At 43.8% G+C, this 24,960-nt stretch overlaps 5 protein-coding genes across 6 annotated transcripts; 1 reads left to right on the forward strand and 4 right to left on the reverse strand.

Moving 5' to 3' along the window:
- Nucleotides 1-451: 451 nt before the first annotated feature.
- zbedx (zinc finger BED-type containing X) lies at nt 452-3,399 on the forward strand. The gene is made up of 2 exons (XM_076138715.1): nt 452-777; nt 1,081-3,399. Exons 1-2 carry the CDS (start codon nt 586-588, stop codon nt 2,791-2,793), a joined length of 1,905 nt encoding a protein of 634 aa, XP_075994830.1. The 5' UTR covers nt 452-585; the 3' UTR covers nt 2,794-3,399.
- A 602-nt stretch (nt 3,400-4,001) lies between these two features.
- On the reverse strand, nt 4,002-6,934 carry aimp2 (aminoacyl tRNA synthetase complex interacting multifunctional protein 2). 2 transcript variants are annotated; one of them, XM_076138813.1, is made up of 4 exons: nt 6,792-6,934; nt 5,959-6,180; nt 5,347-5,581; nt 4,002-4,882 (listed from the first exon to the last, which is right to left on the reverse strand). In XM_076138813.1, the coding sequence occupies exons 1-4, from the start codon at nt 6,804-6,806 to the stop codon at nt 4,494-4,496; spliced, it is 861 nt and encodes a 286-aa protein (XP_075994928.1). In that variant the 5' UTR covers nt 6,807-6,934; the 3' UTR covers nt 4,002-4,493. The 2 variants fall into 2 exon arrangements, with proteins under 2 accessions (XP_075994928.1, XP_075994927.1); XM_076138812.1 differs by having other exon boundaries at nt 6,675-6,933.
- A 5,833-nt stretch (nt 6,935-12,767) lies between these two features.
- LOC142989322 (oncomodulin-like) lies at nt 12,768-15,481 on the reverse strand. The gene is made up of 5 exons (XM_076138800.1): nt 15,119-15,481; nt 14,603-14,664; nt 13,960-14,092; nt 13,243-13,352; nt 12,768-13,051 (listed from the first exon to the last, which is right to left on the reverse strand). The coding sequence occupies exons 2-5, from the start codon at nt 14,655-14,657 to the stop codon at nt 13,026-13,028; spliced, it is 324 nt and encodes a 107-aa protein (XP_075994915.1). The 5' UTR covers nt 14,658-14,664; nt 15,119-15,481; the 3' UTR covers nt 12,768-13,025.
- A 2,776-nt stretch (nt 15,482-18,257) lies between these two features.
- On the reverse strand, nt 18,258-20,043 carry LOC142989320 (parvalbumin beta-2-like). Its single transcript, XM_076138798.1, has 5 exons — nt 19,992-20,043; nt 19,399-19,468; nt 19,174-19,306; nt 18,650-18,759; nt 18,258-18,540 (listed from the first exon to the last, which is right to left on the reverse strand). Exons 2-5 carry the CDS (start codon nt 19,460-19,462, stop codon nt 18,515-18,517), a joined length of 333 nt encoding a protein of 110 aa, XP_075994913.1. The 5' UTR covers nt 19,463-19,468; nt 19,992-20,043; the 3' UTR covers nt 18,258-18,514.
- A 1,620-nt stretch (nt 20,044-21,663) lies between these two features.
- LOC142989321 (parvalbumin beta-like) lies at nt 21,664-23,977 on the reverse strand. The gene is made up of 5 exons (XM_076138799.1): nt 23,951-23,977; nt 23,047-23,116; nt 22,479-22,611; nt 22,175-22,284; nt 21,664-21,910 (listed from the first exon to the last, which is right to left on the reverse strand). The coding sequence occupies exons 2-5, from the start codon at nt 23,102-23,104 to the stop codon at nt 21,885-21,887; spliced, it is 327 nt and encodes a 108-aa protein (XP_075994914.1). The 5' UTR covers nt 23,105-23,116; nt 23,951-23,977; the 3' UTR covers nt 21,664-21,884.
- Between the last annotated feature and the right edge of the window lie 983 nt (nt 23,978-24,960).

Genomic DNA, 24,960 nt, shown 5'->3' on the forward strand with positions numbered 1-24,960 from the left:
GCTTGCTTCAAAATAAATTCAGTTAATTCGATATTTGTCATAGCTCCAGAAAAGCAACGCTTACAATAAATATATAAAAAGTGTTTTATACATATTTATACGTATTCTTTTTTTGTTTTCAAACATTTTATAAAATCATTTGTATCCTTATTCCAGACTACAGGTTTGTTATCTATCTAAAAAATACATACCAAGACACTTTTACTTCCGTAGTCCTGAGGGTGGCGCCAACGCTCTTCAACGTTATGAGAAATGCAAATTCTGGGCAAAGTCAATACTGGGAAGGTAGAGGCTGTGACGTAGCTCTGTGGCGCGCGCTGGCATGGAGAACGCATGCGCACTAAGAACAACAAGCCCTCTCGTAACCCGCTGCATGCTGGAGATGCGCGTGCGCACTGATAGACCGTGACCTCAGTGGCTATTCCTTGTTCGTCTCCTAGGCAACATCTGAACAAAGGCCTGCCCCTTTTCATGAGGATTTCTCCACCGCCATCGTTACTTTACGTGTAATCACGATTACTAAATCGGATTACGGTACTTTTGTTATATTTTAAGGCTGAAATAACAGTAGATATAGCGTCCGAAATGGATGTGGAACACAATGAATCCATTGGCGAGACTAAATCGGCCATACAAACCTGGCGATACCGCCACCATTTCACGTACAAGGCTGATCAAGGAAAAAATATCATCGTCCAGTGTAATCTGTGTCTACCGAGGGTCAATCTGCTGTCAACGTCCAAGACCTCCACATCAAACCTAAAGAAGCACTTAGACGTAAGTTGTGTCAACTAATGTGCACGTAACATTTGAAATACACACCGGGTTAATGTTTGAAAGATCTCATGAATGCATAACAGAGCGATTAACAACATTAGATTTGAGCAGCGTGCCGATTAGCAACTCGTGATTCAAGAGATTCTTCATGCGCTTTCTTACTTGAAGAAACCACTCGATTTGCTCTGCGTTCAAATGCAATTCAACATTTTTGTTGCATTTAAAAGTTTGCAGCTGAACGTCATCATCGTCTCACTGATTTATGACACCTATGTATCATCATTAAATCTTCTTGTCTTTTAGAGAACACATTTGGGTTGTGATGCCAAGCCCGCAGCCAAGAGAGGCAGGAAGAGTAACGACTACAACGGCGAGGAGAGCAGGAATTGCCAACTCAAGAAAATAAAAGCGGAAATCCTCTCCAAATGCATGAGCCAAGCCAAGACCGACGATCTGATCTTCAACTTCATCGTGGAGGATTGCCAGTCGTTTTACGTGCTGGAGCAGCCCGGCTTCAAAAAACTCATCGCGGGCTTAACCGAGGGGTTAAAGTCCATGGACAGGTTGACCTTGTTTACCAAAGTAGACCTGGGTTTCTCCAGAATGCGAGAGGCGCTGATGGCCAAGCTGGGCAGCGTCCAGTACGTGTGCACCACGGCCGACATCTGGACGGCCAACAGCAGGAGCTTCTTTGGGATGACCTGCCACTGGATTGACACTCGGTCCCTGGAGAGGAAATCTGCCGCTCTTGGGTTTGCCAGACTCCACGGCAGGATCACGTATGACACTATTGCTGGACGGATACACGACATCCACGTGGCGTACAACATTGAAAGTAAAGTTCAGACCACAGTCACAGATAACGCCAGTCCTTTTATCAGTGTGTTCAAAGAGTTTGCGGTGGAGAACCAGGACACGGAGGACGATATCGGCTTCTACGAGAACGTCGGAGCTATACTAGAAGGTGAGCCGGAACAGGACATGCTCCTGTTCCTGCCCACTGTGCAACGCTGTGCCTCACACACCCTGGACCTGATCGTCACAGAGGACTTCTGGCAGGCTGTGTCACAGGGGCCTATGTGCCAGCTGCATTACAGCGCCATGGCCAAGGTGTTCGCCATATGGAGCAAGTGCCACCATCTGCAGGTGGGCATGGACGCAGCGGAGGAGATAGCCAAGATGTCGCTGGTGGTTCCCGCCGTCATCCGCTGGAACGTGGAGTACTGCGGCGTGCAGAAGATCGTCTCTCTCACCGAGCGGGAGTTGACGGAGCTGTGCGCCCGCCTGGAGGTCCCGCGCCTGCAGCCGGAGGAGATGGCCTTCCTGAAAGAATACGTCACCGTGTTCCACCCGCTCGCTTTTGCACTTGAACTCTTCCAAGCGGAGAAGAAATGTTACCTGGGTTTGGTCATACCGACTGTTCTCAGTCTGAAGAACAAGCTCAACGAGCAGAAAGCTGCGGCGCACTACCTGGGGGACGTCATCAATGCTATTGTAATGGCAATAGACGTGCGGTTCCAGGAGCTGTTCGCCAGCACAGAAGCCAAGATCGCCACAGCAACGACTCCTCAGTTCCGCTTGTGGTGGATGGCTGCTTCGGAAAGAGAAGAAATGTGCTCGCTGCTGGCGACGGAGGCGTCTCAGGTGGAACCCTGTCTAGAAACAGACGCCAACACCAGTCAGAAGTCGTCCAGCAACCTATCCGAGGACGACTTCTTTAGCTACGGGCCTGTGAAGCAAACGGAACAGAACCAACAACGAGGAGTGAACGAAGAGATCGGAAAGTATATCGAGGGGACGGGGAAGAGTCTGGCGTGTTTGCAGGACTTCCCCCGGGTCAAGCAGCTCTTCCTGAAGTACAACACCACGTTACCTTCCACGGCGCCCGTCCAGCGCCTCTTCAGTCAGAAAGGCAACCTGGTGACGTCACAGAGGAACTTTCTGACCGACGACTACTTTGAACGCGTTCAGCTTTTGCGGTACAACAGCAACGTGTGCTCTTTGTTCACCGAGTGAACACAAACGTTTCCCTGGCGACTCCTTTTCTCGGCCTTTTATTTGATTCATAATCAAAACACTTAAGATCCTGAGAGTTAAGATCCTGATTCATTTCAAACATTTACAGCCCAGATGTATTTTCTAATGCACTCACTCTGACCTGTTTTGATAAGCAGTTACTTTATCCCGCCCTTAAATTGTGTACATGTGTAAATATAAACTATGAGCATCTGTGTAGCAGTGTTCCCACACTCAAAGAATTTATTTGTGGTGGTCAGTGTTTTGGTCAGACGGCACAAAAGTGCAGTGAAAAATAATGTCAAAGGAAAGAAAACGCACCTTTTGTCTCGTGGGATCTGATCCCGATCTCGTGGGATCCTGATCCGGACGTCTAGATGAATTCCGTTTCATGGAACCACTGAATCAACTTAATGACAATCATGGAGGGAGGGGGACAATATGAGCCGGAACAACAAAGCGGTGTTTTTATCTGTGCTTGGTTGTTGTGATTTGAAGTAGACACAGAAGTAAACTGAAGTGATTTCTGTGATTCATTTAAGATTCTTTTCTACAGATGTTGAATGGAAATGCATCTATCTGTGTGTTTTATATTCCATATAAACGGAAAAGAAAAAGCTCCCGTTTCCTTCTCGTGTTTTTTCTAAAAATTGGTTTCCGAAAATCCCACACACACACACACACCTAGTCTTGTCAGACAGCTGCCAGGAGACCAACTGGAGGCTGTCAGAGCGCACTAGCACTGACAACACACACAACCACAGGCTGTACACACACACACACACGTACTGTCTAAGCTGCACCTGTCAAACATGTCCTGTATTAAAGAACACACTGCAACTTGCTCTCCCCTCTTTGAACACCATCCGGTTGGACTCTTTGCCACCTGCTGCTCTCTGCTTGTGGCCTGAGATGCGAGGTGAGCACTCGACATCCTTTGTTATTCTATTCCTTCTTGTTTACCGCATTACTCCAAGGCCTCAGTTCAGTTAGATGTTTGTTGTTTTAACGTTTACATGAAGGTCGTGTTCCTGAATAGACTGAAGCTTCTATCCAATATAACCACCAGAGGTTTGTCAGCAGATGAACGCATAACTAATGCATAACTAATGTAATGTAATGTAATTAGAAGTTATGACAATCCTGCCCCCTATTGGACACACAGGTGAAATGTGTTTCTGGTCCAAACAAACTACAGGTTGGCGCTGGAAGTTTGACCCAAAGTGGAAGTTTTAATGATTTAAGAAAAAACAATGGTACAAAGTATTACTTCCCAAAACAGTAATACCTGTGATTATACATGAACACACACACACACACATGCAGAACAGGATATTAGGCACAAACTGGGTGTTGGTGTGTCATGCGTATGTGTGTGTCGGCATTTGTTGTACCATTGATTTGATTCCCTATGGAAACCCAGGTGGTCGTAAACGGGCCTCTTCTGCTTCCTTCCCCAGAAGAATAACCTAGAATCTCTTTAATTATATAAAAGCAGCATGGTGGAGACAAATTCTCTGAGGTTACTTCAACTGTCAATCATACTGCTTCCACTGAGTCTTTGTCCGTTCAGGGAGAAATCAGAATACGGAGAGGGAAGCGTTAGAAGGCATTCCGGACAAAGCTAGAATATCTTTATATTCTAATGCGCTTCTCTCGTATGTTAGTAACCACGGTGTCTGGTCCCGCAGCGGCCCGGGTCACTGCAGCAGCGGCTTGGCAGGGCTGAAGAGACCCAGGTTGTCGCAGGACTTGAGCCAGCGCTGGACGTTGGCCGGGGCCGAGGAGACGGAGCCGCTCTGCAGCACGCAGCAGTAAGTGGCGATGTCCGCCAGGGAGAATTCCGGCCCGGTGAGCCAGGGGCTGCGGCCCAGCGTGGCGTTGAGGGCGCGGAGCACGGCGGCCTGCTCCTTGGCACTGCCCTCGGCTAACTGGAAGAAGGCGGTGTCCAACCAGCTGTCCACCAGCGTGGCGGCGGCGGGGTCACTGGGGTACGGAGCCAAGAGCCGGAAAAGGAACCGAGCCACGTTGGCCTCGCCCTCGACGGGACACATGTTTCGGACGCTGAACTTCATCTGTGGTTTGGGAACTGTGGAAAAGAGAATGTTGTGTGAAGACGTTGTGTGAATAAAGACACCGCAGCTGCAAAACTCAACGTCAAATTTTGTTCTCGATGATCTTTTAAGTCTTCTGATTTAGCAAGAAGATATACATTAATAAGATTCTTTACATAAGCCCATCCACCTGGGGCAATGAATACAAATCATGCTGCTTTGTCTTATGTTCAGTGAATTGCTGTCTCAAGTCCAGGTGTGTAAGAGTTAATATGTGCAGAACTCTCCTGCTTTAGTCTGCAGCAGCTTATCAATCTAAGCTCCGCCTCCTGTTGTGACTGACAGGTATTCAAAATATTTCTTATAACAACCAAGCAGCAAACACCGACACACTTTCATTTCCCAACCGATCTACTTTTCAAAACAAACCCCGTTGTACAGAATCATATTTACACTTAGAACACAATCATGGCTGTATTTGTCCTGCTCCTCCCCTTACCGTCTTTCCATATGAGGGTGAAGCCCAGTTGGAAGAGCTGGCGGGCGTAGCTGTCGGCGTGGCGCGGGCCGAGGCAGGACAGGAGCTGAGGAGGCACGCCGGACACCGAGGAGTGGACGTGGACGGTGGAGAGCACGCGGTACTGTTTACACAGCAGGCCGTGCAGCACCAGCAGGCTGAGGGGAGGCTGGGCCGGGTTGGCGTTGATGACGATGTCACGGAGGGCACCCAGGTCCTTCAGAGGGAGAAGAGCGGCCATCGGCGATTAAAGACGGCAACGGACACGGTGATCAGGATAAAAACACGGCGTCGAAGCAGTTTGCTACTTTCAGTCAATACCACACACACACACACACACACACACACACACACACACACACACACACACACACACCAAACACTCCACACCCATTAGATCTGCAGACAAAATAGATTCCAGTTGAAACAGGTTGTGCCTGGTTCTCCAGTATGTGTAGTGTGTGGGAAAATAGATGAGAAGCAGCAGCAACAAACGTGATTTGAGAAATCATCTTGTGTGTGTGTGTGTGTGTGTGTGTGTGTGTGTGTGTGTGTGTGTGTGTGTGTGTGTGTGTGTGAGGTGGGTGGGGGTACCTTGCCCAGTAGTTTATCCAGGTCTGTAGTGCCTTTAAACGTTGGGCTGCTGTGGACCGGGCTGGACGACAGGTTGCTGCTGAGCGACAGGTCCAGATCTGCGTCTGGCGTGGTCACCGTCTTGGCCAGACCCTCCACGGCCGCTTTCAGCTCGTACAGCTTCTGCATGATCACATCCTGTCGGGCCTCCAGGGCTTTCACCGCCGGGTCCACCTCACCGTTCTGTGGAGATGGAGAGCACATCTCAGTTTAGACTTAAGTTGAGAATCAAAAGGATCCAGCTTCTGTCCCCTGTTAACTTGACCAGACAAGAGCGTGAGAGTGATCCTGAACTAATCTGATCTACTATCTCCTGTCATCAGTGTTAAAGGTTGTGGAAATCCAAAAGCTACAATATCTCCCTCTGTACATCAAAGCACGTATATTTCCTTTGATACAGACGATGATGAATGTAATAAAACAGTAAAAAAAAAACAGGGAGTATTCAAAGGAACAAGGTCCAGTGTTGTTGCATCATCTATACATCCGATTCATGCTAACTTAGCTGCTTCGGCTAAAGACGCAGGCAGACTCCCCGCTGTGCGTCAACATGTCAGCAACGAAACGGAACGAACATCCAAACAAAAGCGTGAGTGATTGAAGACTGGTCAAGCAAGCAGACTAATCAACCCGTCAGACTAGAGGAGGACTAGTTAGCATCAAGTCAGCTCAGTTACCTGGAGCGCGTGTTCGGAGGCGCAGCTGCTCCCCTGCTGATCGTGGACATTTGGTAACTTGTACATGCAGGTTGGCAAATCGATGTGTACGTCAGCGGCAGCGCAGACGGGCTTTACCTGGTACATGGGCATGATGGAGGGAGGAGAGAAGAAGAAGAAGAAGAAGACAGAGAAAGCAGAAAGACACACAACAGGAAAGCGGCTGTTTCCGTCCCTCTGACTGACAGGCAGCGGCAGCTTTACCGTAAAGAGGCCGGGTGGGTACACGTCACTTCCGGGCAGAGGGACCTGTTCGTTCCTGTTTATTTTTCTGGTCGTTACATATTTTTATTTTTAATATTATGTTTTCAGCACAAAAAGTGTTTTAATGTTAGTTGCCACCTTAAAAAAATTTTATTTAACGGCAATGTTTTAGATTAATAAACATAGCCGGCGCCACCAGTTTGGTTTCACTTTAATTTGCAAAGCCACCATTTTTGGGACGTTCGAAACCTTGGCAGAAATTCCTTTTTATTTTCTCGATTCAAGTCTTAATAATAAAATAGTGCTTAATATTCACCTTTCACCATTGTGTGTTTGCTTTTTGTGTTTGATTATTTTCTGTTTTCATTTGGATTTAATCTGATTTACAAACATGACAGGATATTAAATGACGTGATTACAAACGAAATAAATTATTAAAATTACAGACATAACGATTATTATTATCATTGTTATTACCGTAAAAAGCACTGCATTTGGTGAGTGAATCCAATCACACGTTGCTGCATATTTAATTTACAGTTTCATGCATACATTTGCTGAAATGATTTCATGTCTTATTGCCACTATATTTCTCTCTGCCATTATCAACCAAATTCCAGTAGAGGGCGCCACGATATAGTTTCTACCGTCTAAAACTTTGGTCTACCAGACTTCTGAGATCTGAGAACTGAGGTCAGAGGTCAGAGGTCAGAAGACTTGGGTCGCGCCCTGACTGCCACCTGCCACCATAGCTGTCTAATTATACTTACAATGTTTCACAGCTCTTTCCAGTGATTAAGATATAAACTCCTGCTTCAAAAGAGTTGTAATGTTTGCTGATTATCTTTATCCCCAGCCAATTCATGGGGAAGCATCGTAAAATGTACGAGATTAAGATGAAAGCTGTGACATCATTGTTTGGGGTGTGAGACAAAGTGCAACATATTACCTCACAGCCCACAGAGAGCAGTGTTGCATCTGTTTTCTGCAGTATGTGATGCAGTGTGTCTTTATTCTTTCAATACAATAAACTACATTTGAAGTACATGGGCTGACAGTTACCTCTGCATGAAATCATAGGAAATTATGAAATACATACAATGCAGTAAAATGTTATTGTGACCTTGATTGTCACTGTGACTGGATTCAGTGACCCCTGACCCTGCACACACAACTTTTTCATCTCATAAGATTGCTTATAAGATGTTTATGATCCAGAGCCTATGCATTACCTCAGTGCACCAGAGAAGCAAATGAAGTGAGCTTTGCCTTCTCGACATCCCCTGACATTCACCTCCGTGTCAGAGTTTAGTAACGTTACACACTGGAGCCGTAACCTCGAAGCAACGACAGAAAGAGAGAGAGGTTGGTGAGATGCGACGATGGTGATAGATGTTTAATTAAAATGCACAATTGATCTCGGTGTACCTACACCTTGTTAACCCTGAATTATTCACTGTTAGCTGATGTCTGGCAGGAAAGAGGAAGAAGAGAGACTGAGGTGTGTGTGTGAGTGTGTGTGTGTGTGTGTATGGGGGGGATAGAAACTGAGACAGGGAGTTGAAACCTGACAGTGCACACACAGTAGTACTTTAAATCATGTAGGAACAAGGATGGGGGGACATACTTGATGAGGCCTTTTGGTGCCTTCAGGGTCACGGAGAGGAAGGATACTGTAACTGTTTACTGTGTCATGAAAAGGGGCTGCAGCAAAGTTGTCGACTCAACAAGATGATGGCGTTTCAAACCCCCAGCATGAAATTGACAAAGGAAACTTAGATAATGCTGTATGTGTGGCGTATTTGGTTTCTGGGTGTGTGAGAATATTGAATAATGATTAAAATTGCTCCAGGCGTAGATATGTTGGTTTAAGATTTATTTGTACAGCTGATGAGATTAATTTATATCCTTACTCATATGGATTAACTCTACAATGAGGTATTGTGAGGTGAACGTACACGACGAGACATTGCAAATACAGGCAGACAGCGTGTCGGCTCCATGCGTACTGCGGCTCTACAATGATCTCCACCTGGACGCAAACGCTCGGGTTTCCTCTCCAACTTGACAGCCAGCGAGTCAAAGTATAAGTGGGGCCTGTGTGACTCTTGCCATCGTATCTGATTGTGCCTTCTCATTTGGAAAAGTCTGAAAAGTGCCTGTCTACTTCTCCAGGACAGCCATTACTCAGTCTGCGGGTGTGTCTGCGTGTGTAACACCTGTGCTGGGCTTCCTTAGCAGGGTGTGGCCTTTCACGCTGCTTGGTTCAAATTGCAAACTTGTATCAGCTGAGTTAATAGACTGATATTTTGACAGATCTCCCTTCCACCGACACCCTGTGCTTATCAATAGGGATTGCCATTGTTATGTGCACGGCTTATCCAACATTAATGAGGGGAAGCTGCGCACAGACATCATAAGTAGAGGCGCGGGACTAATGCATGTTGGCGGACAGAAGCAGCGCTGTCAGCCCCTGCATTATGAATAGAGTTCACAAAGCCCATTCAGTCATCCTAACAAGACAGTTAAATCTTTCACGATGTTCCTCCCTGTTCAGACTATCGGGTTGCACATCATCAATAACTCCCAGCTTCACGAAAAACACCGGGAACGATTCAAATACATCACCAGTCGTTTGTCCTTGCAGCTGACGGCAAAGTAAACTTTGGGAAAAAAGGCCAAACATTTTAATTTCCTGTTCTTCCCGTGCTCTGTTTTCAGAACATCAGTTTGTTGTGGGTCAAAGATGGGGTGCACATTAAAGTTTCACACAGACTTAATACGTAAGGTGAGCCGGACACTCCTTTCTTGATATGAGTTTTTGGTGACAATGAAGAGGAGCCATCAATTATTGAAGTAGCAGGAGATCAGCGGGGTAGACTGGTGTGTCTGTCCTAAAGGGCTTATCCAGCTCAGCTTCAAATTGTCTTTTGTGTAATTGGAATAAAATCCTCCACCCCTGAACTTACAATCCTCATGTTTATGCTCATGAGCTGTGAAGGAGAAGCAGGTTTTTCCGGTTGCGGTTAAATGAAGGCTGAGTCTGTTTGCATTGAGCCGTGTTCACTTTCTTTATTTGGCACAACAGTTAACATTTGTCACCTCGTGTGTTGTGCTTAAACTCGATCTGTCTTCTACAACTAGTATCCCTGATAGTGTTACACTGCTGTTATACGGCTGCTGTAGCTGACTTCACACACTGTTTACATTATTTCCAACATCTATAACCAGCTGCATGTGGTTTGATTTGGGTTGTTTTTCCTTTCAAATAATAACTTTGCTTATATTCAAACTTTCAACAACACAAAAAATGTGTTCCCCTAGGGTTTAAATAGGATAAATATGTTCATATTCATTCATTGTTAGATTGGCAGCTTTGAAAGTATATTATTTACTATATTTCTCAAAGTTTGTGTTGCTTCAGAAGAATATGTCAAATATGCATCCTGTTCACCTTGCAGTGCAAAAAGCTGCTCTGCTGATTTTTCTCACACTGCAGGACTCCCTCTCCCTCCCTCTCCCTCCCTCCCCCCCCCCCCCCCCCCCTCTCTCTCTCTCTCTCTCTCTCTCTGCCCTTGAGTCCAGTTAATCTGCTTGTCACATTATCTTGTCCTACAGTTCCACAGCAGCAAACCCAGCAAGTCAGCGTCGACCTGTTGGCTCACATTTCCTTCCTGTTTGTTGCTCACCGCTCCTGACCTGCAGGGGTCACGGTTCCATTGTGTGTCTCCCTTGGCTTCTGTTTCCACACTGGCTTCCCCAAACCTGTCTCCCTTCAGTTGAGTCTCGCCTGATCCAATCATTTTCACTGCTCACTGCAACCCACGTCTGCAGAGTCAAAGGTCAGAGCCCGGAGAGATATTGATGGAGTATGACCTCATAATAGCTGTGCGTCTGTGCACGGACATTGTTCCTCTGTTAGTCTCATGATGTCCATTGACCTGTTTCCACCATTATGGATCCATTAAAGCAACTATATGCTGTATACCTTTCCAAGCCTTGCAGGGAACAATACATTTGTACTTTTTAATCTACAAATTAGCAGGAAAGGTTACAATATTGATCTGTGAATGGTACAAACGGTACATCTCCAGTGACAACCGTTGCATTCCCAAAGACACAATTCTGCTCCCTCTTCATGGAGAGTATATATACAGGCCTATTGTATTGCTTGTTTCCATGTAAATGGTTCTTAATCTAATGTATTCTACTGTAAATGTCCCAGGCTTCAATCCAATGATGTGAGCTGATGATGTGATGGAAACATAATAAAGGTCTAATTGAATGTCTTGAATGGTTGTTGATATTTTCAGATAACCCTTTAAACCAGATGTGTCACTCTATTGGTGACAGTAAAATGTGTAATATGGTATAGACACACAGGTACAGTACAGTAATGGGTGTGTATGATGACACATCATCTGAATCAAGCAGCAATAGGTGTTACTTCAATCCTACATTTGTGACCACGACCTCATGCTGATGCCTCATGCTGATGTCAGGGTAAAGCACGTATTCCAGAGTAGCAGGTATCTGCTGTAATAGTCAGGTTTCCCCTATAATATTCAGATAATTGAATGATGCTTAAGTGGCACCTCCAGGAGATTGTGTGGCACTCTGTATTTTGTCGCTTCTCACAAGCCAGTTGATGGTGAAGTGGTTGTTAGTTTTAATCCCATCAATCCTGTAAGTGCTGGGAAAGAGCAAGTGTGCTCTTTACAGTTTGTTGTTGGAGTTTGCAGAATGACGGAATGATAGTTGATTTTGTGTGTGAACACTTGGAGGTAAATAAGCAACACAACTGAGCCCAATAAAAAGGACCACAATGATGTGTTCTTACACATTTTGTTTTGAATGTGCTCTGGTAAGGTAAGTTGCATCTGGAGCTACAGTTCTGCAGAGTTTGCATTTTGTTCTCCATCTCTCTGTCTCTCTCTCTCACACACACACACACACACACACACACACACACACACACTCAACATATATCGCACAGCACAAACTGTAAATGGACGCATGCGTGTTTCTCTTTGTGATTGTCTTTATTCGTGCATGTGTGTGTGCGTATGACTCTGTGTGTGTGTGTGTGTGTGTGTGAGTGTGTGTGTGTATGTGTGTGTGTGTGTGTGGGTGCGTGTGTGTGTGTGTGTGTGTGTGTGAGTGTGTGTGTGTGTGTGTGTGTGTGTGTGTGTGTGTGTGTTTGTGTGTGTGTGTGTGTCTGGCCCAAGCGGCACTGAGGTTCAGCTGGGTTTATTTACAAAGCTGAGGTCAGGTGTCACTCGATCCAGCTGCTGTGACACTCAGGTGGTCATCAAGGTCACTCTCTTTTCTCTTATGCCTACACACAAACACACAGCCACACAAGTTCCCTGCTACAGTATATATAGATAAACACACTTATATATATTTAAGCTCAATCAGAAACAGTGCTTGCTCCACTTATGACCTGATTAGTATCAGGGCCTTTGACTGGTAATATAAGGTTAAATCAAGGGATTTGAACATTAAGGGTCATAATTTGCATCTATGTGCATTCATGGACAAACAATATGCATCAGTTTGCAAGAACATGCGTGTGTTGGTGCCTGTGCACACAGAGAAATGTGCATTTCTGAATTATTTGCACATTTGGCATTTATTCACACATCCAGTTAGACTTTATCTTGTGCATGAGACTTGTCACTGAGAAGCTGCAGTGTATTGTGTCAGATATCATATTGTGTTACAGACATTCTTTTTGAACTTCCTGGAGGTTTGGAGTTCATGCCCTGCTGCCATTTCTCATATTATCCCGAAAAGCAGAAGACAAACTGCACATGAATAAAAACCACAAACAACAGATTTGTATTTTTCACATTTATTTTTTCAGTAATTTGGTAAATGGTACATTATTTGGGGAAGTATGACATTATGATCTGTCTAAAACATGTGAAAAAGCAAACTAAAAACATAATAAGAATGTGGTTGTCTGTGAACTCCAGTGAGCTTTGCTAAACAAAAAGAATAAACAGAATCTGGTTCCATATAACCAGATGGAGAGACAACTAATCTAGAAGAATCTTTGAAGCAGAGTGAAGGAGGACGGATGGAGAGACGGACGCCAGTTGTTTAGGAAATGACCATGGCCTGGAACTCTGTGGAGAAAAAGTGAGAAGCAGAAGAATAAATGTCTCGCCCCATCTCTCCCTCACTTCCATAACTTGTCCACCATCCCCACCATGGACCCAACAAGAATACAACACACACACACACACACACACACACACACACACACACACACACACATTGCCTCACAGATCCATAACATGGGTACCCAAAATCTCACCATCTGCTCCAATCTGGCCATCATTGTCATCATCGGCGGCTTGCAGGAAGCCCTTGGTCTCTTTCTCAGTTAGAAGTCTGGCTGAAGGTGAGAACCTCTGGAGGAAGTACCTGACATATACAAAGTACCAGACAAGACAACCAGTTATGAGCTATTCCCATTAAAAACAATGCAGTAAAGCAATAACCAGGAACCCAGAGGTCAAATCCATTCACAAAGATTTGTTTTGGTCGATTGAGTCACATGCCTTGCAGGTACAGCCAGAGAAAAACAATATCGCCTGGTAACGATTAAAGAGATCAATTATAGTTGGGAAGTGAAATGTCAAGATGTGTCACATTTACAATGATTATAAGTCATTCAGTGCAGTTTGAAACATGCATTTTGCTAGAACCATATAGGCGAACATATGAGTAAACGTGTTTTCAGAGGTTTTCAGAACATCCAGACCATTTTGCTGAGACCTGAATCTGTTTTAGTAGGATGAAGAGAGACTTTTAAATGGGTATTCCCTGCACTACATTCATCACATGACTTCAAAATTCTGAATCCTATTAATGGAAATCATGGAGTCACAGCAAGTCTATTCCACAAACTTTTTCCAGGAAGTCAAACTTCTCCATCCAAGTAAATTTATTGGACAGGCAGACAGAAAGAATCGCTCTCTGACCCATCAGGTCCAGACCAGCAAACCTCTATAAAGGGCTGTTCACTCACTTGAGCTCTTCCTCCTCAATGAAACCGCTCTGGTCATTGTCCAGGATATCAAAAACCTTCTTCACGTCCTGAGCAGTCTTGTTGTTGAGACCACACGTCTTAAAAAACTTCATGGGACAGAAAGTCTCTGGCCCTGGAGGAGAAATAGAGAGCAGAGTCGGAGTGCATAAACAGCTGATCTGACATATCTCATGATCTAATGTTTTCTTTAACAAAGTGCTGATGAATAATGGCCGATCCAGTCACCAAAGGTTTCTTTAGAATTTAAATGTGCCGTCTGGATTAAATTTGTTAAAAACTTAACTACTTTCTGACTTTATCTGGCAGGAAAACTCCAATGATGCATAATTTGTGTGATAATTGCAACCTGACCTTGCCCAAACACAATCACATCCTGGAGATATACAACATTTATTGTGTTGTCGTATTCTATAACCAACTCACACAACTTTCAGATAACATATGTTTAATTTTCTTGCAATAAATGATTTCCATCCCAATTATTAGGTCAAATCTGGATGATATGCCACTATATATATATTCACTTTGACATATACCTGTACTGTGTTCAGGTAAACCTACAATATAGACACCAAGAAGTCAATAATATAGTATAAAATGATAACGGTAGACAGATAGATACCTTGGCATTCCTTGATTGCAGTGGCAAGGGCTTCAGCGGGAATTACGGAGGACATTTTATTCCTGTCAGAGAAACAACTGTAGTGAGTTATTAACACCTTTAAACACGTACAGTGGTAAAGTATGGAGGAAAAATAGGTGCACAGGAGACGTCGATGCGTAAAAAGGGTCCAGATGGAGAGCAAGGCGCATCCACAAAACTTTCAAACGTGCGTAAACCTAGAATATGAAACAATGTCAAGATTTATCCACATTGTAAGTTGCTTATAAACCAGATAAACCGAGTTAAAGGTATGTATTCATTGTTTTACTAGTCTTTGGGAACGCCCAAAAAAATGGTCTCTCCTTTTACGCACGCAATTCAGTCATAAAGCCAGGTAGCCGGTGAGCAAAGTGGCTCTGAAATGTATCGGAATCCGCCTCGTCTCATCTAAAACCAAAAACATTCTCAAAAGAGATTGAAAAAGACCCGTCTCTCCATCACGCGTCTCTCCCCCGTCTCCGTGCAGCGACTTACCGGGTTGTTGGTGCGTTTCTCGCCCGCTCGGTGATCCAGTGGAGAGGTAAGGCTATGTGGTGACTGCTGTCCGTCACCGAGGCTTTATATAGGTCTGATTCCAGTGACAATGGGGCTCGCTTCAGTTACCTGTCTATGGATCAAATTCTAACTGCCCGCCCCTGATCCAATTTCTCAGCTAACTAATTAACCTTTACTATTTATAACGCCCAGGGGCACTGCAGAGACCGGACCGTGGAACATCTGTAACGCCCTTTTAAATAGCAAATTAAGTTTAAAAAAAGAAAGAAGAAGAAGAAGAATAATAAAAGAAGTTACCCCTCTCTCTATTTTCCACTCCCTCTTGTCATCACAACACCCCTCCTCCTCTCACCTCTACCACAGTACATGCACAGTGTCTGCAATCTCTATCTGCCCTTTCCTCTCTCTTTCTCCTCTCTCTCTCTCTCTCTGTGCCACCAGCACCCCCAACCCCCACCATTCCCTCTAATGCAGATATCCCTTTACATGCAATCAACCCAAAAACAAGCACATCTTGGTCCCGTCCCATTGCAAATATGCCCATATCATTACAGTAAAGGTGAAGGGGGGTAAAACAGTCAGCTGGCACAGAACCGTGTGTACACTTCTGTCGCTTTGACACATTTAGTTGTTGTTTTGCTCCCATTTGAAGTGAACTGCAATTACCACTACCATTAAATATCTGTCCTAACCTATCTGAGCTGATCTCCACCCGGATTCAATACACATAACTCCTGTTCATCAACGAATGTATAGTGGATGCTGATACTTGATGACCTTTCACTGGCTCGCACTTTATGCTTTGTCAACTGTGCTGATGAAGGGAGCTGGGGTCACCCTCTGCTGTCCAGGCCTACTACAGTGATGCTGATGATGCAGCACAGACAGTAGTCAAATGGACAGTTCAGATTGAGTGTATCCCTGGGGAGGTTTTTATTCTGAATCCCACAGAATTTGTGGGCAATGGAGAAGTGTTGATATAATCGAGAGAAAGGCACATGATGCGGTTGTTAGAATCAACACTCTTACATTGCCTCTGGGGAAGATGGGCCACCAATGAAGGGCGGGGCTTGCCAACAAATTCTGTGGGATTTGGAATTTCGCCCTGTGGGCGAGTACACAGCATCACACTACCCCTCCTCTGTGGAGTAAGGTTAGATGAAGGTGCAGCACACAGCTTCAGTGTGTGTGTGCAAAGAAGGAGACACTGATATCAACATTGTATAACTAATTAAATATTTATGCTCAGCAGCTCTCTAGTTTGCATCGCATAATTCTTACTCAGTTGCAAAGAAGGTTCCACCGAGATTTGAATTTGGATCGCTGGATTCAGAGTCCAGAGTGCTAACCATTACACCATGGAACCACTGGTGAAGGTTGCAATCCAACTTACATCAGGTTTGTCCTTGAAATGGCCATAAAGTCAAAGTCTTAACGCATTGTATGCACTTGTGCTTGTAGCAAGACTCACCATGGAGTGTCTATTGATCGTGCTGTGGTTCAGCTGGAGGCCATAAACGGTTAACTTAGGTAATGTGTGGTGTCATGAGAAGGTGTAGTTAAGTAAATATTAACATTTATTTAACATTGACATTTACATTTAGGCAGACACTGTGCCTGTGTCTGCCTAAGTGCTTCAGTACTTTAAATTGATATTACTATAGGGTGAGTTATCAACTAAAATGAGTACATTTAGCTCTATGGATGATGGTTCAGCATCCAACTTTATTTGATCTTAAAATGTGTTGGATATGTTTAAATGATTGCTAAAATGAGGCAGATGTAGGCAGAACAGGTGCTTTGTGCAGGGCGTCCATACGTTTTACGCACAGGGTTAACAGCAGCTTGCTTTTGTTTCATTCACTGGCAGCATCCGGGTGTGTTTCATTATTGAATAAAAGCTTGCATCTCCGGTTGTTTGTCATTGTCAACCTTTCCTAACCCTATTTAATGTGCCAACTTGTTAATGGGCCTCTTTTCTGTCAGGTTCCTCAGGTGAAGCTGGACTCCTGAGCAGATAAAGAGAAACTCAATCACCTCCTGTGTGTGTGAAAAAGAGTCTGAAGACACCGGATCGAAAGAAGTGGTGCGGCTTTACCCACACCCGGTGCATGATGTCATGGGCCATGCTGATACCTCGCACCCTATAGGGTTACTGGGTGATCATTTATTCATTTACATTTGCTAATGTTCTTTACAAGCCTCACTCTTTGACATATAGACTGGCTGAGCGAACGATCCTCCCTCGTTTGGTTCGGGGAGCTTTTTTGGAGTAATGGGGTTGGATATTCTCTGTTAGTTGCTTTTATTTTTGTGTAAACAGAACCTTCATTAAAGCCCAATTGAGACGTGAGTTTTGTTTTTGAGAACAAAAAATAAAGGACTATTTTATACATTTTACTTTCACTCTCATTATCAATGTTAAACATTAAAGCTTTCCTAAATTAAGATAAAGTAGCATTGAAAATCAACCTATTTAATGTGGATATATGCACCTTCGCTTTTCCACAAATGTGTTTTTTCTCTTTTTGTAAACCCAACTCCATGGCAATGACTCCATTGATCACAGTATTGTAGCGAATGTAGTTTATAGTGAAATTCTCAAAGCTTTAACAGAGTTGACGTCCAACAGTGTTTGTTGTTATTGCTAAACCATTTATCTTGTGCTTGATCTGTCAGGCGAACCTGACCCTCAACTACTGTTAATGGACGTACCCCCATCTAGTGGCTGCAGAAGGAAATGCAAGACTCTCTCGCTCCCTCTCTCTCTCTCTCTGTCCCTCTCTCCCTCACTCACACACAAAGTATATGTAAATGCGATTACTGTAACAATGCCAAACTGGAGCTTCGACAAGTGAATATGTTACCTGGGATAGATAGATAGATAGATAGATAGATAGATAGATAGATAGATAGATAGATAGATAGATATAGGGTGTATGTATGGCAGAGAAGAGAGAGAGAAAAGAGAGAGAGAGAGAGAGAGAGAGAGAGAGAGAGAGAGAGAGAGAGAGAGTGAGAGAGATGAGGGTTTTGTGAATAAGCTCATGGTTTATGACTAGAGAAGTAGAGAAAACAATCACCACTCATGAGGACTAGAGGGTTAAGACCATTGCAAAAGAATATTTATTCTTTTTCTTATTTCCCGTTCGTTCCTGGAAAGTGCATCATAGATTTTACAGTAAGCAAAATTCATTTAAGACATGAACACAACCGAGCTACATTCACAATCACATCTCATTTGGACAGAGTGTTGCATAGGAGGAAAGGTCTTGTAAGCAAATGTATAAAAATTATTTATATTCAGATGAAAATGGGAGGTCGATGTGGGCAATGCTGTTGTTCCATCGGGGCAGGTGTTGGTCAAGTCCCTCTTTATGCCTTAACCATGGTGGCGAACTCTGCAGGAGGAGAGAAGAACAACACGAGTTAATGCTGCACATGGAGGGGGGCGGGGGGGGGGCAAACGAGCACATGTCAGCCGGGCAGGGAGCATCGAAAGCCGAGTACCTTCCTCGCCGATCTTGCCATCACCGTCGGAGTCACCGGCAGCCAGGAAGCCTGAGGTCTCGGCGGCGGTCAGCTCGCGGGCACCGGCGCTGAAATTCTGCAGGAACAGCCTGAGACAGAGAGAGCACGCGGTTACGTCATGGCTCCCATTGGCTGAGACAGGGGCTCATTTAAATATTTAAAGGCGTGGTTTGTGCGTTTGTTGGTTGTCATCAAAAGATGCAGATTTTGTTTGAATCCCAGCCCAGCTGTCAGACCGTTTCTGAGTAAGAACAGCATTATTGTCGATTGTTGTTTATTTACTATATCATAAGCAAGAAAGAAAATAATTGAATTATATTACTTACAAGATGGCCTTTGGCCTTCTCGTGTGTGTGTGTGTGTGTGTGTGTGTGTGTGTGTGTGTGTGTGTGTGTGTGTGTGTGTGTGAATGCGGTCCTTTGGCCTTCTCGTGTGTGTGTGTGTGTGTGTGTGTGAGTGAATGCGGTCCTTTGGCCTTCTCGTGTGTGATGTGAGTGTCTTACTTCAGCTCCTCCTCCTCAATGAAGCCGCTCCGGTCCTGGTCGATGATGTTGAAGACCGTCTTGACGTCAGCGGAACTCTTCTTGGCCATACCGCAGTCGCCGAAAAACTTCTTGTGGCAGAAGGATCCACCGGCTGCAATAAAAACGCGTCCATGCAGATTTCATTTAAAAAACACACACACAAACACAAACATTTGCAATTGTTTTTGTTTGAGGAGGAGTCACCTTTGCACCCTTCCAGGGCTTTGGCGATGTCAGCGTCAGCCAGGATGGAGTTAATTTTGGCCATTTTGAGCTTAAAAAGAGTAGATTGTTAAACTTTTAAGACAAGAAGAAATAAGCTAAAGAAGAAATGAGTTTAAGAGCAACACGAGCAGGTTTACAGCCTTTGATTGGATCATTATTAACAATGCAGAAGTGAGTATCAATTTAACAACGATTATCCTACTGTTACAAATTTTGTTGATACCTCCAAAGGGAAAGCAAATAGATTTCACACGGTCAAAAAAAAAGCTCGTTATTAAATCCACTTTTTGTATGCTGCATTTAGTGTTGCAAGTCCAAATCCCGGTGGAAGAGGCTGAGATTGATTCGAGTTCCCCCAGTGCATCTCTGTAGATGCTGGGAAGTCTGAGCTGTAATCCATTGCTCCATGCAACTGATGCGATTCGACCAGCAAAAGCAGTAAAACTCATCTCTTTCTTTGGGATGGTCCATTCAAAGGTCATTTTTTTTAAATAGATAAAAAAACATTCTCATTTAAGATGCTCCGTGTGGATCTCCCGTCTTTCCTTCGCCTTCCCTCCATTCAAACTCACCTCGGATGTGTTTGCTTTGTTGGGTATAGATGACACAGACAAGAGTCGAATCCGCTGCAGTGATCTTCCCGGTGCTCCCAGTGACCTTTTATAGTCCCGGTCCACCGAAATCTGAGGCATAAGATAACTGACACCGTGAAGAAGGGGGTGGCGAAAAAACGCGCCCGGTAGCCAGACACCGGGGCTATTTTAAGTTTCACAAATGAAGACGCTTAAAAGGTGCGTTTGAAAAAGTCTTTAATATCACTTATTGCTAAGAATAGGCTGGTGCGCTGCTGAGGAGGACGAATTCGATGTACTGCTGGCAACCATATAGACCAGAGGGTGGATAGTGAGCATGTATATGCGTTAGATGTTGGTGGTTCTGTTTCATATTCTCTGGACTAATGTTTTTCAACCGGCTTACTTCAAGTTTACTCGACGAGTTTGCTCAAATTATCTGTTTAATTGTTCCTGAGTTATTCATTTAAAATGTATTATCGTCCAAAAGTCCAAAAGTCCCAGTTGATGAGTAGAACCTTTCTGTAATAATAAGCGAGTCAGTGTATTCCATAGATATATTAATGTATAAAGTGTCCTGGGTGTGTATAGAAGTGGAGGCACCACTTATTTAAATCCATTTATTTAGAGGTTAAAGGACGCTGAGAGGGTTTTTTCTTAAGGAGAAAGGCATAATAAAATAATAAGTTATTCCAGATTTAAATGTTTGAAGGAGTAACTAATGTCTGTCTGTCTTGTTTGGCTGCTTTCTTTCTTTTTAAAAACTTCAATCAAGAGAAATTTGGAATCATACAGTGCAAATCAAAGCTGAGATGTTGGTGCTGGCCTCTAGGTGGCAGCACTATCTTGCCGGCTGAGGGGCGAGGCCATCATGACGCTGCTGTCATAACACAGCTTTCTGTTTTGACTACTACTTGATGGTGGCGGGATTATAGTGCCATTTGATAGGAGGAAGGGTATACATATTACCGCGAAGACTGCAGGGTCTATTTATTTTGTGCAACCTAAACTTCCCCCTGAATTTGTAATCGTCGTTGCATATCAAATTAGCTTTCTAAAATTCTGGGCAATAAATTATATTTTCCAACTGTGATTCACCTCAGAAGCAACAATAATCCCTAATGAGATAATTTGGAATCTGGAAAGCCTTCAGTTGGGTAAAGATCCCCATCAATGCTCAGGATTTGCTAAAGGGGTCTTGCTGATGCATTGCAGGCTGTTCAAAGCCCTCCTGTCTGCTTGCCACAGCACTTCATCTAATTGACTAACACAGCAGTTGGTGGAAAGAAAACAGTCACTCTAATTGCTATGTGTTATAGCTATCTTTCGCAAACCCCCCTGCGGATCCGGGAAGTGTTCAAGCAAAGCCTCTGGGCGTCCCCTTTGTTGTGTTTGCCAGCTCTTGGTCTGAGTCCAGCTAGACCCCCCCCCCCCCCCCCCCCTTCCCATAGCCAGCTATCACCAAAACAAGTGCCAGGCAGTTCCACTCAGCCCTTATCCCTTAGCACCTCGCTAACACCATCTGAGCATTCATAAATGTTGGCTGGTGGACACTCATTTGGCTGGAGCCCCTGCCTCATCCACAGCACACACCACACCAAAGTACAGATCACTGTCCTGAAGGGGATGACTTTACATCAAAAGAGTATTTATTATTGGTTTTTCACTCTTCCTCAAAAGTGCAGATGGGATTGTACAATTTGCACAAGTCATTGTTTTAAAACATTTACACAATTGAATATAATGATGGTAAATTATGCGCTCGATGTTAAGAAATAGTCCGCAGGCAACTCAAAAATATAGATATAAAAAATATTCTCTCAGCTGATGAAAACTGAATCTTGTAAGGAGTTTGCAGTTCCATGAAAAGAAGTAGATCTGGTCAGTGGAAATTTATGCCTTAACAAGGGCAGCAAACTCTGAAAAGTAGATAGAATGAAACTGCTGTTAGTACTGAGCATGTCATCATAGTGCAATACTTACAATAACCTGGATTAGATTGAGTGGTTGGATCCAATTGTCTGACAATGAATGAACCTGTAATGTATATCCATCTATACTAAAGGCTGGTGCTATATTATGCAGCAGCATTGTGATGATGGTGTGATTTATCTCTGTTGAATGTTCTGTTAAATTCAAACATATGTGTGTAAAGTGTAATCTGCTTCTCAGTGAACTCTCACCATCGATTCCGATCTTGCCATCACCATCACTGTCACCAGCAGCAAGGAAAGCAGCGGTCTCTTTGTCAGTGAGTGCTCTGGCAGAGGCAGAGAAGTTCTGCAGGAACAGCCTGGCAGGTGGTGAAAAGAAAAAAGAGTTTACATCTGAGTTTGAATTGATTGGGCTCATCTAGATTATCCTGTCGCTGTTTTTGTAATCTTTGAATTTTAAAGCCATAACAAGTCAAAATGTCAAGATGACGATGATGCAATATAGCTTTACTAGGCCAGCATTGAGTTTTCAGTGTGCAGTGTTGTGTCTTACTTCAGCTCCTCCTCCTCAATGAAGCCACTCTCGTCCTGGTCAATGACGCGGAAAGCAGCCTTGATCTCATCGGCGGACTTGGCGGACAGGCCGCAAGCTCCGAAGAACTTCTTGTACTCGAAGGAATCGGCAGCTGTAACATACATTGAAAAGACCGTTAGTGCATCATAGACTGTGGAAACACAACAGGGGACAAACAAGACAAAAGAGGGAATGATGTGCAAATCTAAATCTAAAGCCTGGGTGTTGCCTTCTGCATTCTGATCTGAGAAATGTGTGTATCCCTTGGCTTATTGAAGGAGTGCAATGATAGGTGATGATTGGTGTATGGATCATTTTTTTATTGTTTGTTTATTTCCTACTGAATTTTCTGTACGTAAACAGCATGATTTAACATAGTTGTTATTTTAACATAACTGTGTTTGTTCCATCGTGGACCCCAGGAAGACTAGCTGATGCTCTATGCCTGCTAGAGCAGAGGCATCATCCTGGTTGGTATTGTTTTAAGATGATACCAAATGTCAATGTCAAAACAATTTAAGTGTGTGCGAAAAGAAATCCAACTTACCAGAGCAGCCGTCCAGAGCTGCTTTGACTGCAACGGCGTCGAGTCCGGCGAATGTCATTTTTCTAGATTTCTGAAAAGTAAAGACAATGTCAGTGTCAGAGTCACAATTCAGTTTAGCACAGATAAATTCCCAAATAAATCTAAAGTAGGTTCACTCTAGGGATTTGTGGGTTTTAATTTGTTTATCTTGAAAAGAGGTGTTTACTTTAGTTCCTCTGGCCCACAGCAGTGTCAGATGGCCCAACCAGCTTGTTAAAAAGGGCCTTGCATAGCTCAGAGGCATCAAATTACGCATATTGCTCAACTGCCAGTGAAATCAATGTTTTCAAGTGTTCCAGCTTTTAAACTAAAGAAAATATATTGAGGATGCATATTTAAACAGAAAAACATGTTCAGGCGAATTGCCTTCAATTTGCAAAGCATTGCACTCAGCATCACAGCTCATATTTTTATGGTCTCTGTAGCTATGTCTCGCCTCGCGTTATCTGATCACAACACAGGCCTGACTGTTTTTATCCTTGCGCCCTATGTTGCAACAGGACTAGAGGAGGAAGCTCCCACTGAGAGGCCAAATCACAGCAACATGAATCACTACCACAAATGCGCAATGCAGTTGCAGAAACATAGAGATAGAATACAAGTGGCCGCTCTGGCCCCGGATCTCATCCAGTTACTAGGATATATGCAAGATAACGCAAAATTATCCAGACAAGATGCTCTTGGAAAAATAAAAGGCCACTTTTGAGCTCCTTTCGCCCTGACTGAATCGTCCTGTGGTCCATGCCATTAGCCTATGCCGGTTCCGTTTCTCTGTATAGTTGTAGTCCATTGGAGTTTCCTTCACTGAATCCCTTTGTGAGGTGCAAGCAGACACTGAGGCCTGTCGGAGCTCACTTCCACTCACCTTTGAGCTGCGTTGAGGGGAGTGAAAACCAAGCGGACTAGTGCGAGTGCCAGTAGCCCGTTGCCATCGCTCTTATATATCCTTGAGCAACACCATTTACAGTGCTTTGACTCTCAGTATCAGGTATACCAAGATGCATGGGTTTCGAAAAAATGTGTCTACTAGTCTGGAGCTATTTTTAGCGGAACAAATGAGGATGCTACCATGTGTGCAGAAGTCTATAGCTAGACATGTGGAAACCCGAGCAGACCCACCACTCAAATTTACTGGGTGTATAGGCTCAAATGATTTATACACATTTAGAGGAAAAGAGAAGTTTCATTTTGATACTTCAACAGGTTAATATAGGAATATAAATGAAATAGAATGGATTGATGAATGTGTATGTGTCACTCAAAACCAGAGCTGAATGCCACATGAGATGTATGAGAGTTTATCTGCTGATCACTTACTTATGAGTGTGAATGTTTAATTCACCTCCTTAAATGACCTTTAAAGTTATGAGAATTACCAGTATTATCAGTCAGTCAGTTACCCCGTCACTGTGACACAGAAAACAACTGTGAAATTTGTAACATCTGTGTGGAAGATTTAAAACAGACCAAAAGTCAGGCTTGTTGTTTTTTTAATCTTGTAGGAAATAGTTTTATTTCATTTATTGATTTAGTTTATAGAGGTTTATTTTGTGTGTTTAATGGCCGATGTGCCTGTCCTTGTCATGCCGACTTTCTTCTTTCTTTGGTCATCCATAGTTGCTTTCTTTAGCGTGTTTTATTGCAAAAGATGTTATATTCAAAGTTTAATTAAGGGTTCAAGATAAATAACAGAGGCATTCACACTCCTTTCCATTCTTGGAGATGAGAGATCAGAAATGCAACACAACCCCGACGGTCTCAGATGATAGATGCTGATGCTGTATGATGGACTTGTCTATCTATATTTTGTGCTGTGACATTAACTTCAGGGATCTAGTGACATATCTGTGTATGTTACAGCATATATATTTCCAT

The sequence above is a fragment of the Genypterus blacodes genome, unplaced genomic scaffold (genome assembly GCF_046128005.1).
Source record: "Genypterus blacodes isolate CSIRO-AG114 ecotype Tasmania unplaced genomic scaffold, CSIRO-AGI_Gbla_v1 ptg000401l_1, whole genome shotgun sequence".
In the NCBI taxonomy this organism is placed as follows: domain Eukaryota; kingdom Metazoa; phylum Chordata; class Actinopteri; order Ophidiiformes; family Ophidiidae; genus Genypterus; species Genypterus blacodes.

Coding starts and splice junctions, on each gene's coding strand:
- zbedx (XM_076138715.1), top strand. CDS start 586: ATGGATGTGGAACACAATGAATCCATTGGCGAGACTAAATCGGCCATA. Junction 778..1,080: donor ACCTAAAGAAGCACTTAGAC/GTAAGTTGTGTC, acceptor CTTGTCTTTTAG/AGAACACATTTGGGTTGTGA.
- aimp2 (XM_076138812.1), bottom strand. CDS start 6,806: ATGCCCATGTACCAGGTAAAGCCCGTCTGCGCTGCCGCTGACGTACAC. Junction 5,582..5,958: donor TGGATAAACTACTGGGCAAG/GTACCCCCACCC, acceptor CTCCCTCTGAAG/GACCTGGGTGCCCTCCGTGA. Junction 4,883..5,346: donor CACCCTCATATGGAAAGACG/GTAAGGGGAGGA, acceptor TCTTTTCCACAG/TTCCCAAACCACAGATGAAG.
- LOC142989322 (XM_076138800.1), bottom strand. CDS start 14,657: ATGTCCTCCGTAATTCCCGCTGAAGCCCTTGCCACTGCAATCAAGGAA. Junction 14,093..14,602: donor TGCAATCAAGGAATGCCAAG/GTATCTATCTGT, acceptor TTTCTCCTCCAG/GGCCAGAGACTTTCTGTCCC. Junction 13,052..13,242: donor TGGCCAGATTGGAGCAGATG/GTGAGATTTTGG, acceptor TTTTCTCCACAG/AGTTCCAGGCCATGGTCATT.
- LOC142989320 (XM_076138798.1), bottom strand. CDS start 19,462: ATGGCCAAAATTAACTCCATCCTGGCTGACGCTGACATCGCCAAAGCC. Junction 18,760..19,173: donor ATTGAGGAGGAGGAGCTGAA/GTAAGACACTCA, acceptor TCTCTGTCTCAG/GCTGTTCCTGCAGAATTTCA. Junction 18,541..18,649: donor TGGCAAGATCGGCGAGGAAG/GTACTCGGCTTT, acceptor CTCCTCCTGCAG/AGTTCGCCACCATGGTTAAG.
- LOC142989321 (XM_076138799.1), bottom strand. CDS start 23,104: ATGACATTCGCCGGACTCGACGCCGTTGCAGTCAAAGCAGCTCTGGAC. Junction 22,612..23,046: donor AGCTCTGGACGGCTGCTCTG/GTAAGTTGGATT, acceptor TGTATGTTACAG/CTGCCGATTCCTTCGAGTAC. Junction 21,911..22,174: donor TGGCAAGATCGGAATCGATG/GTGAGAGTTCAC, acceptor TCTACTTTTCAG/AGTTTGCTGCCCTTGTTAAG.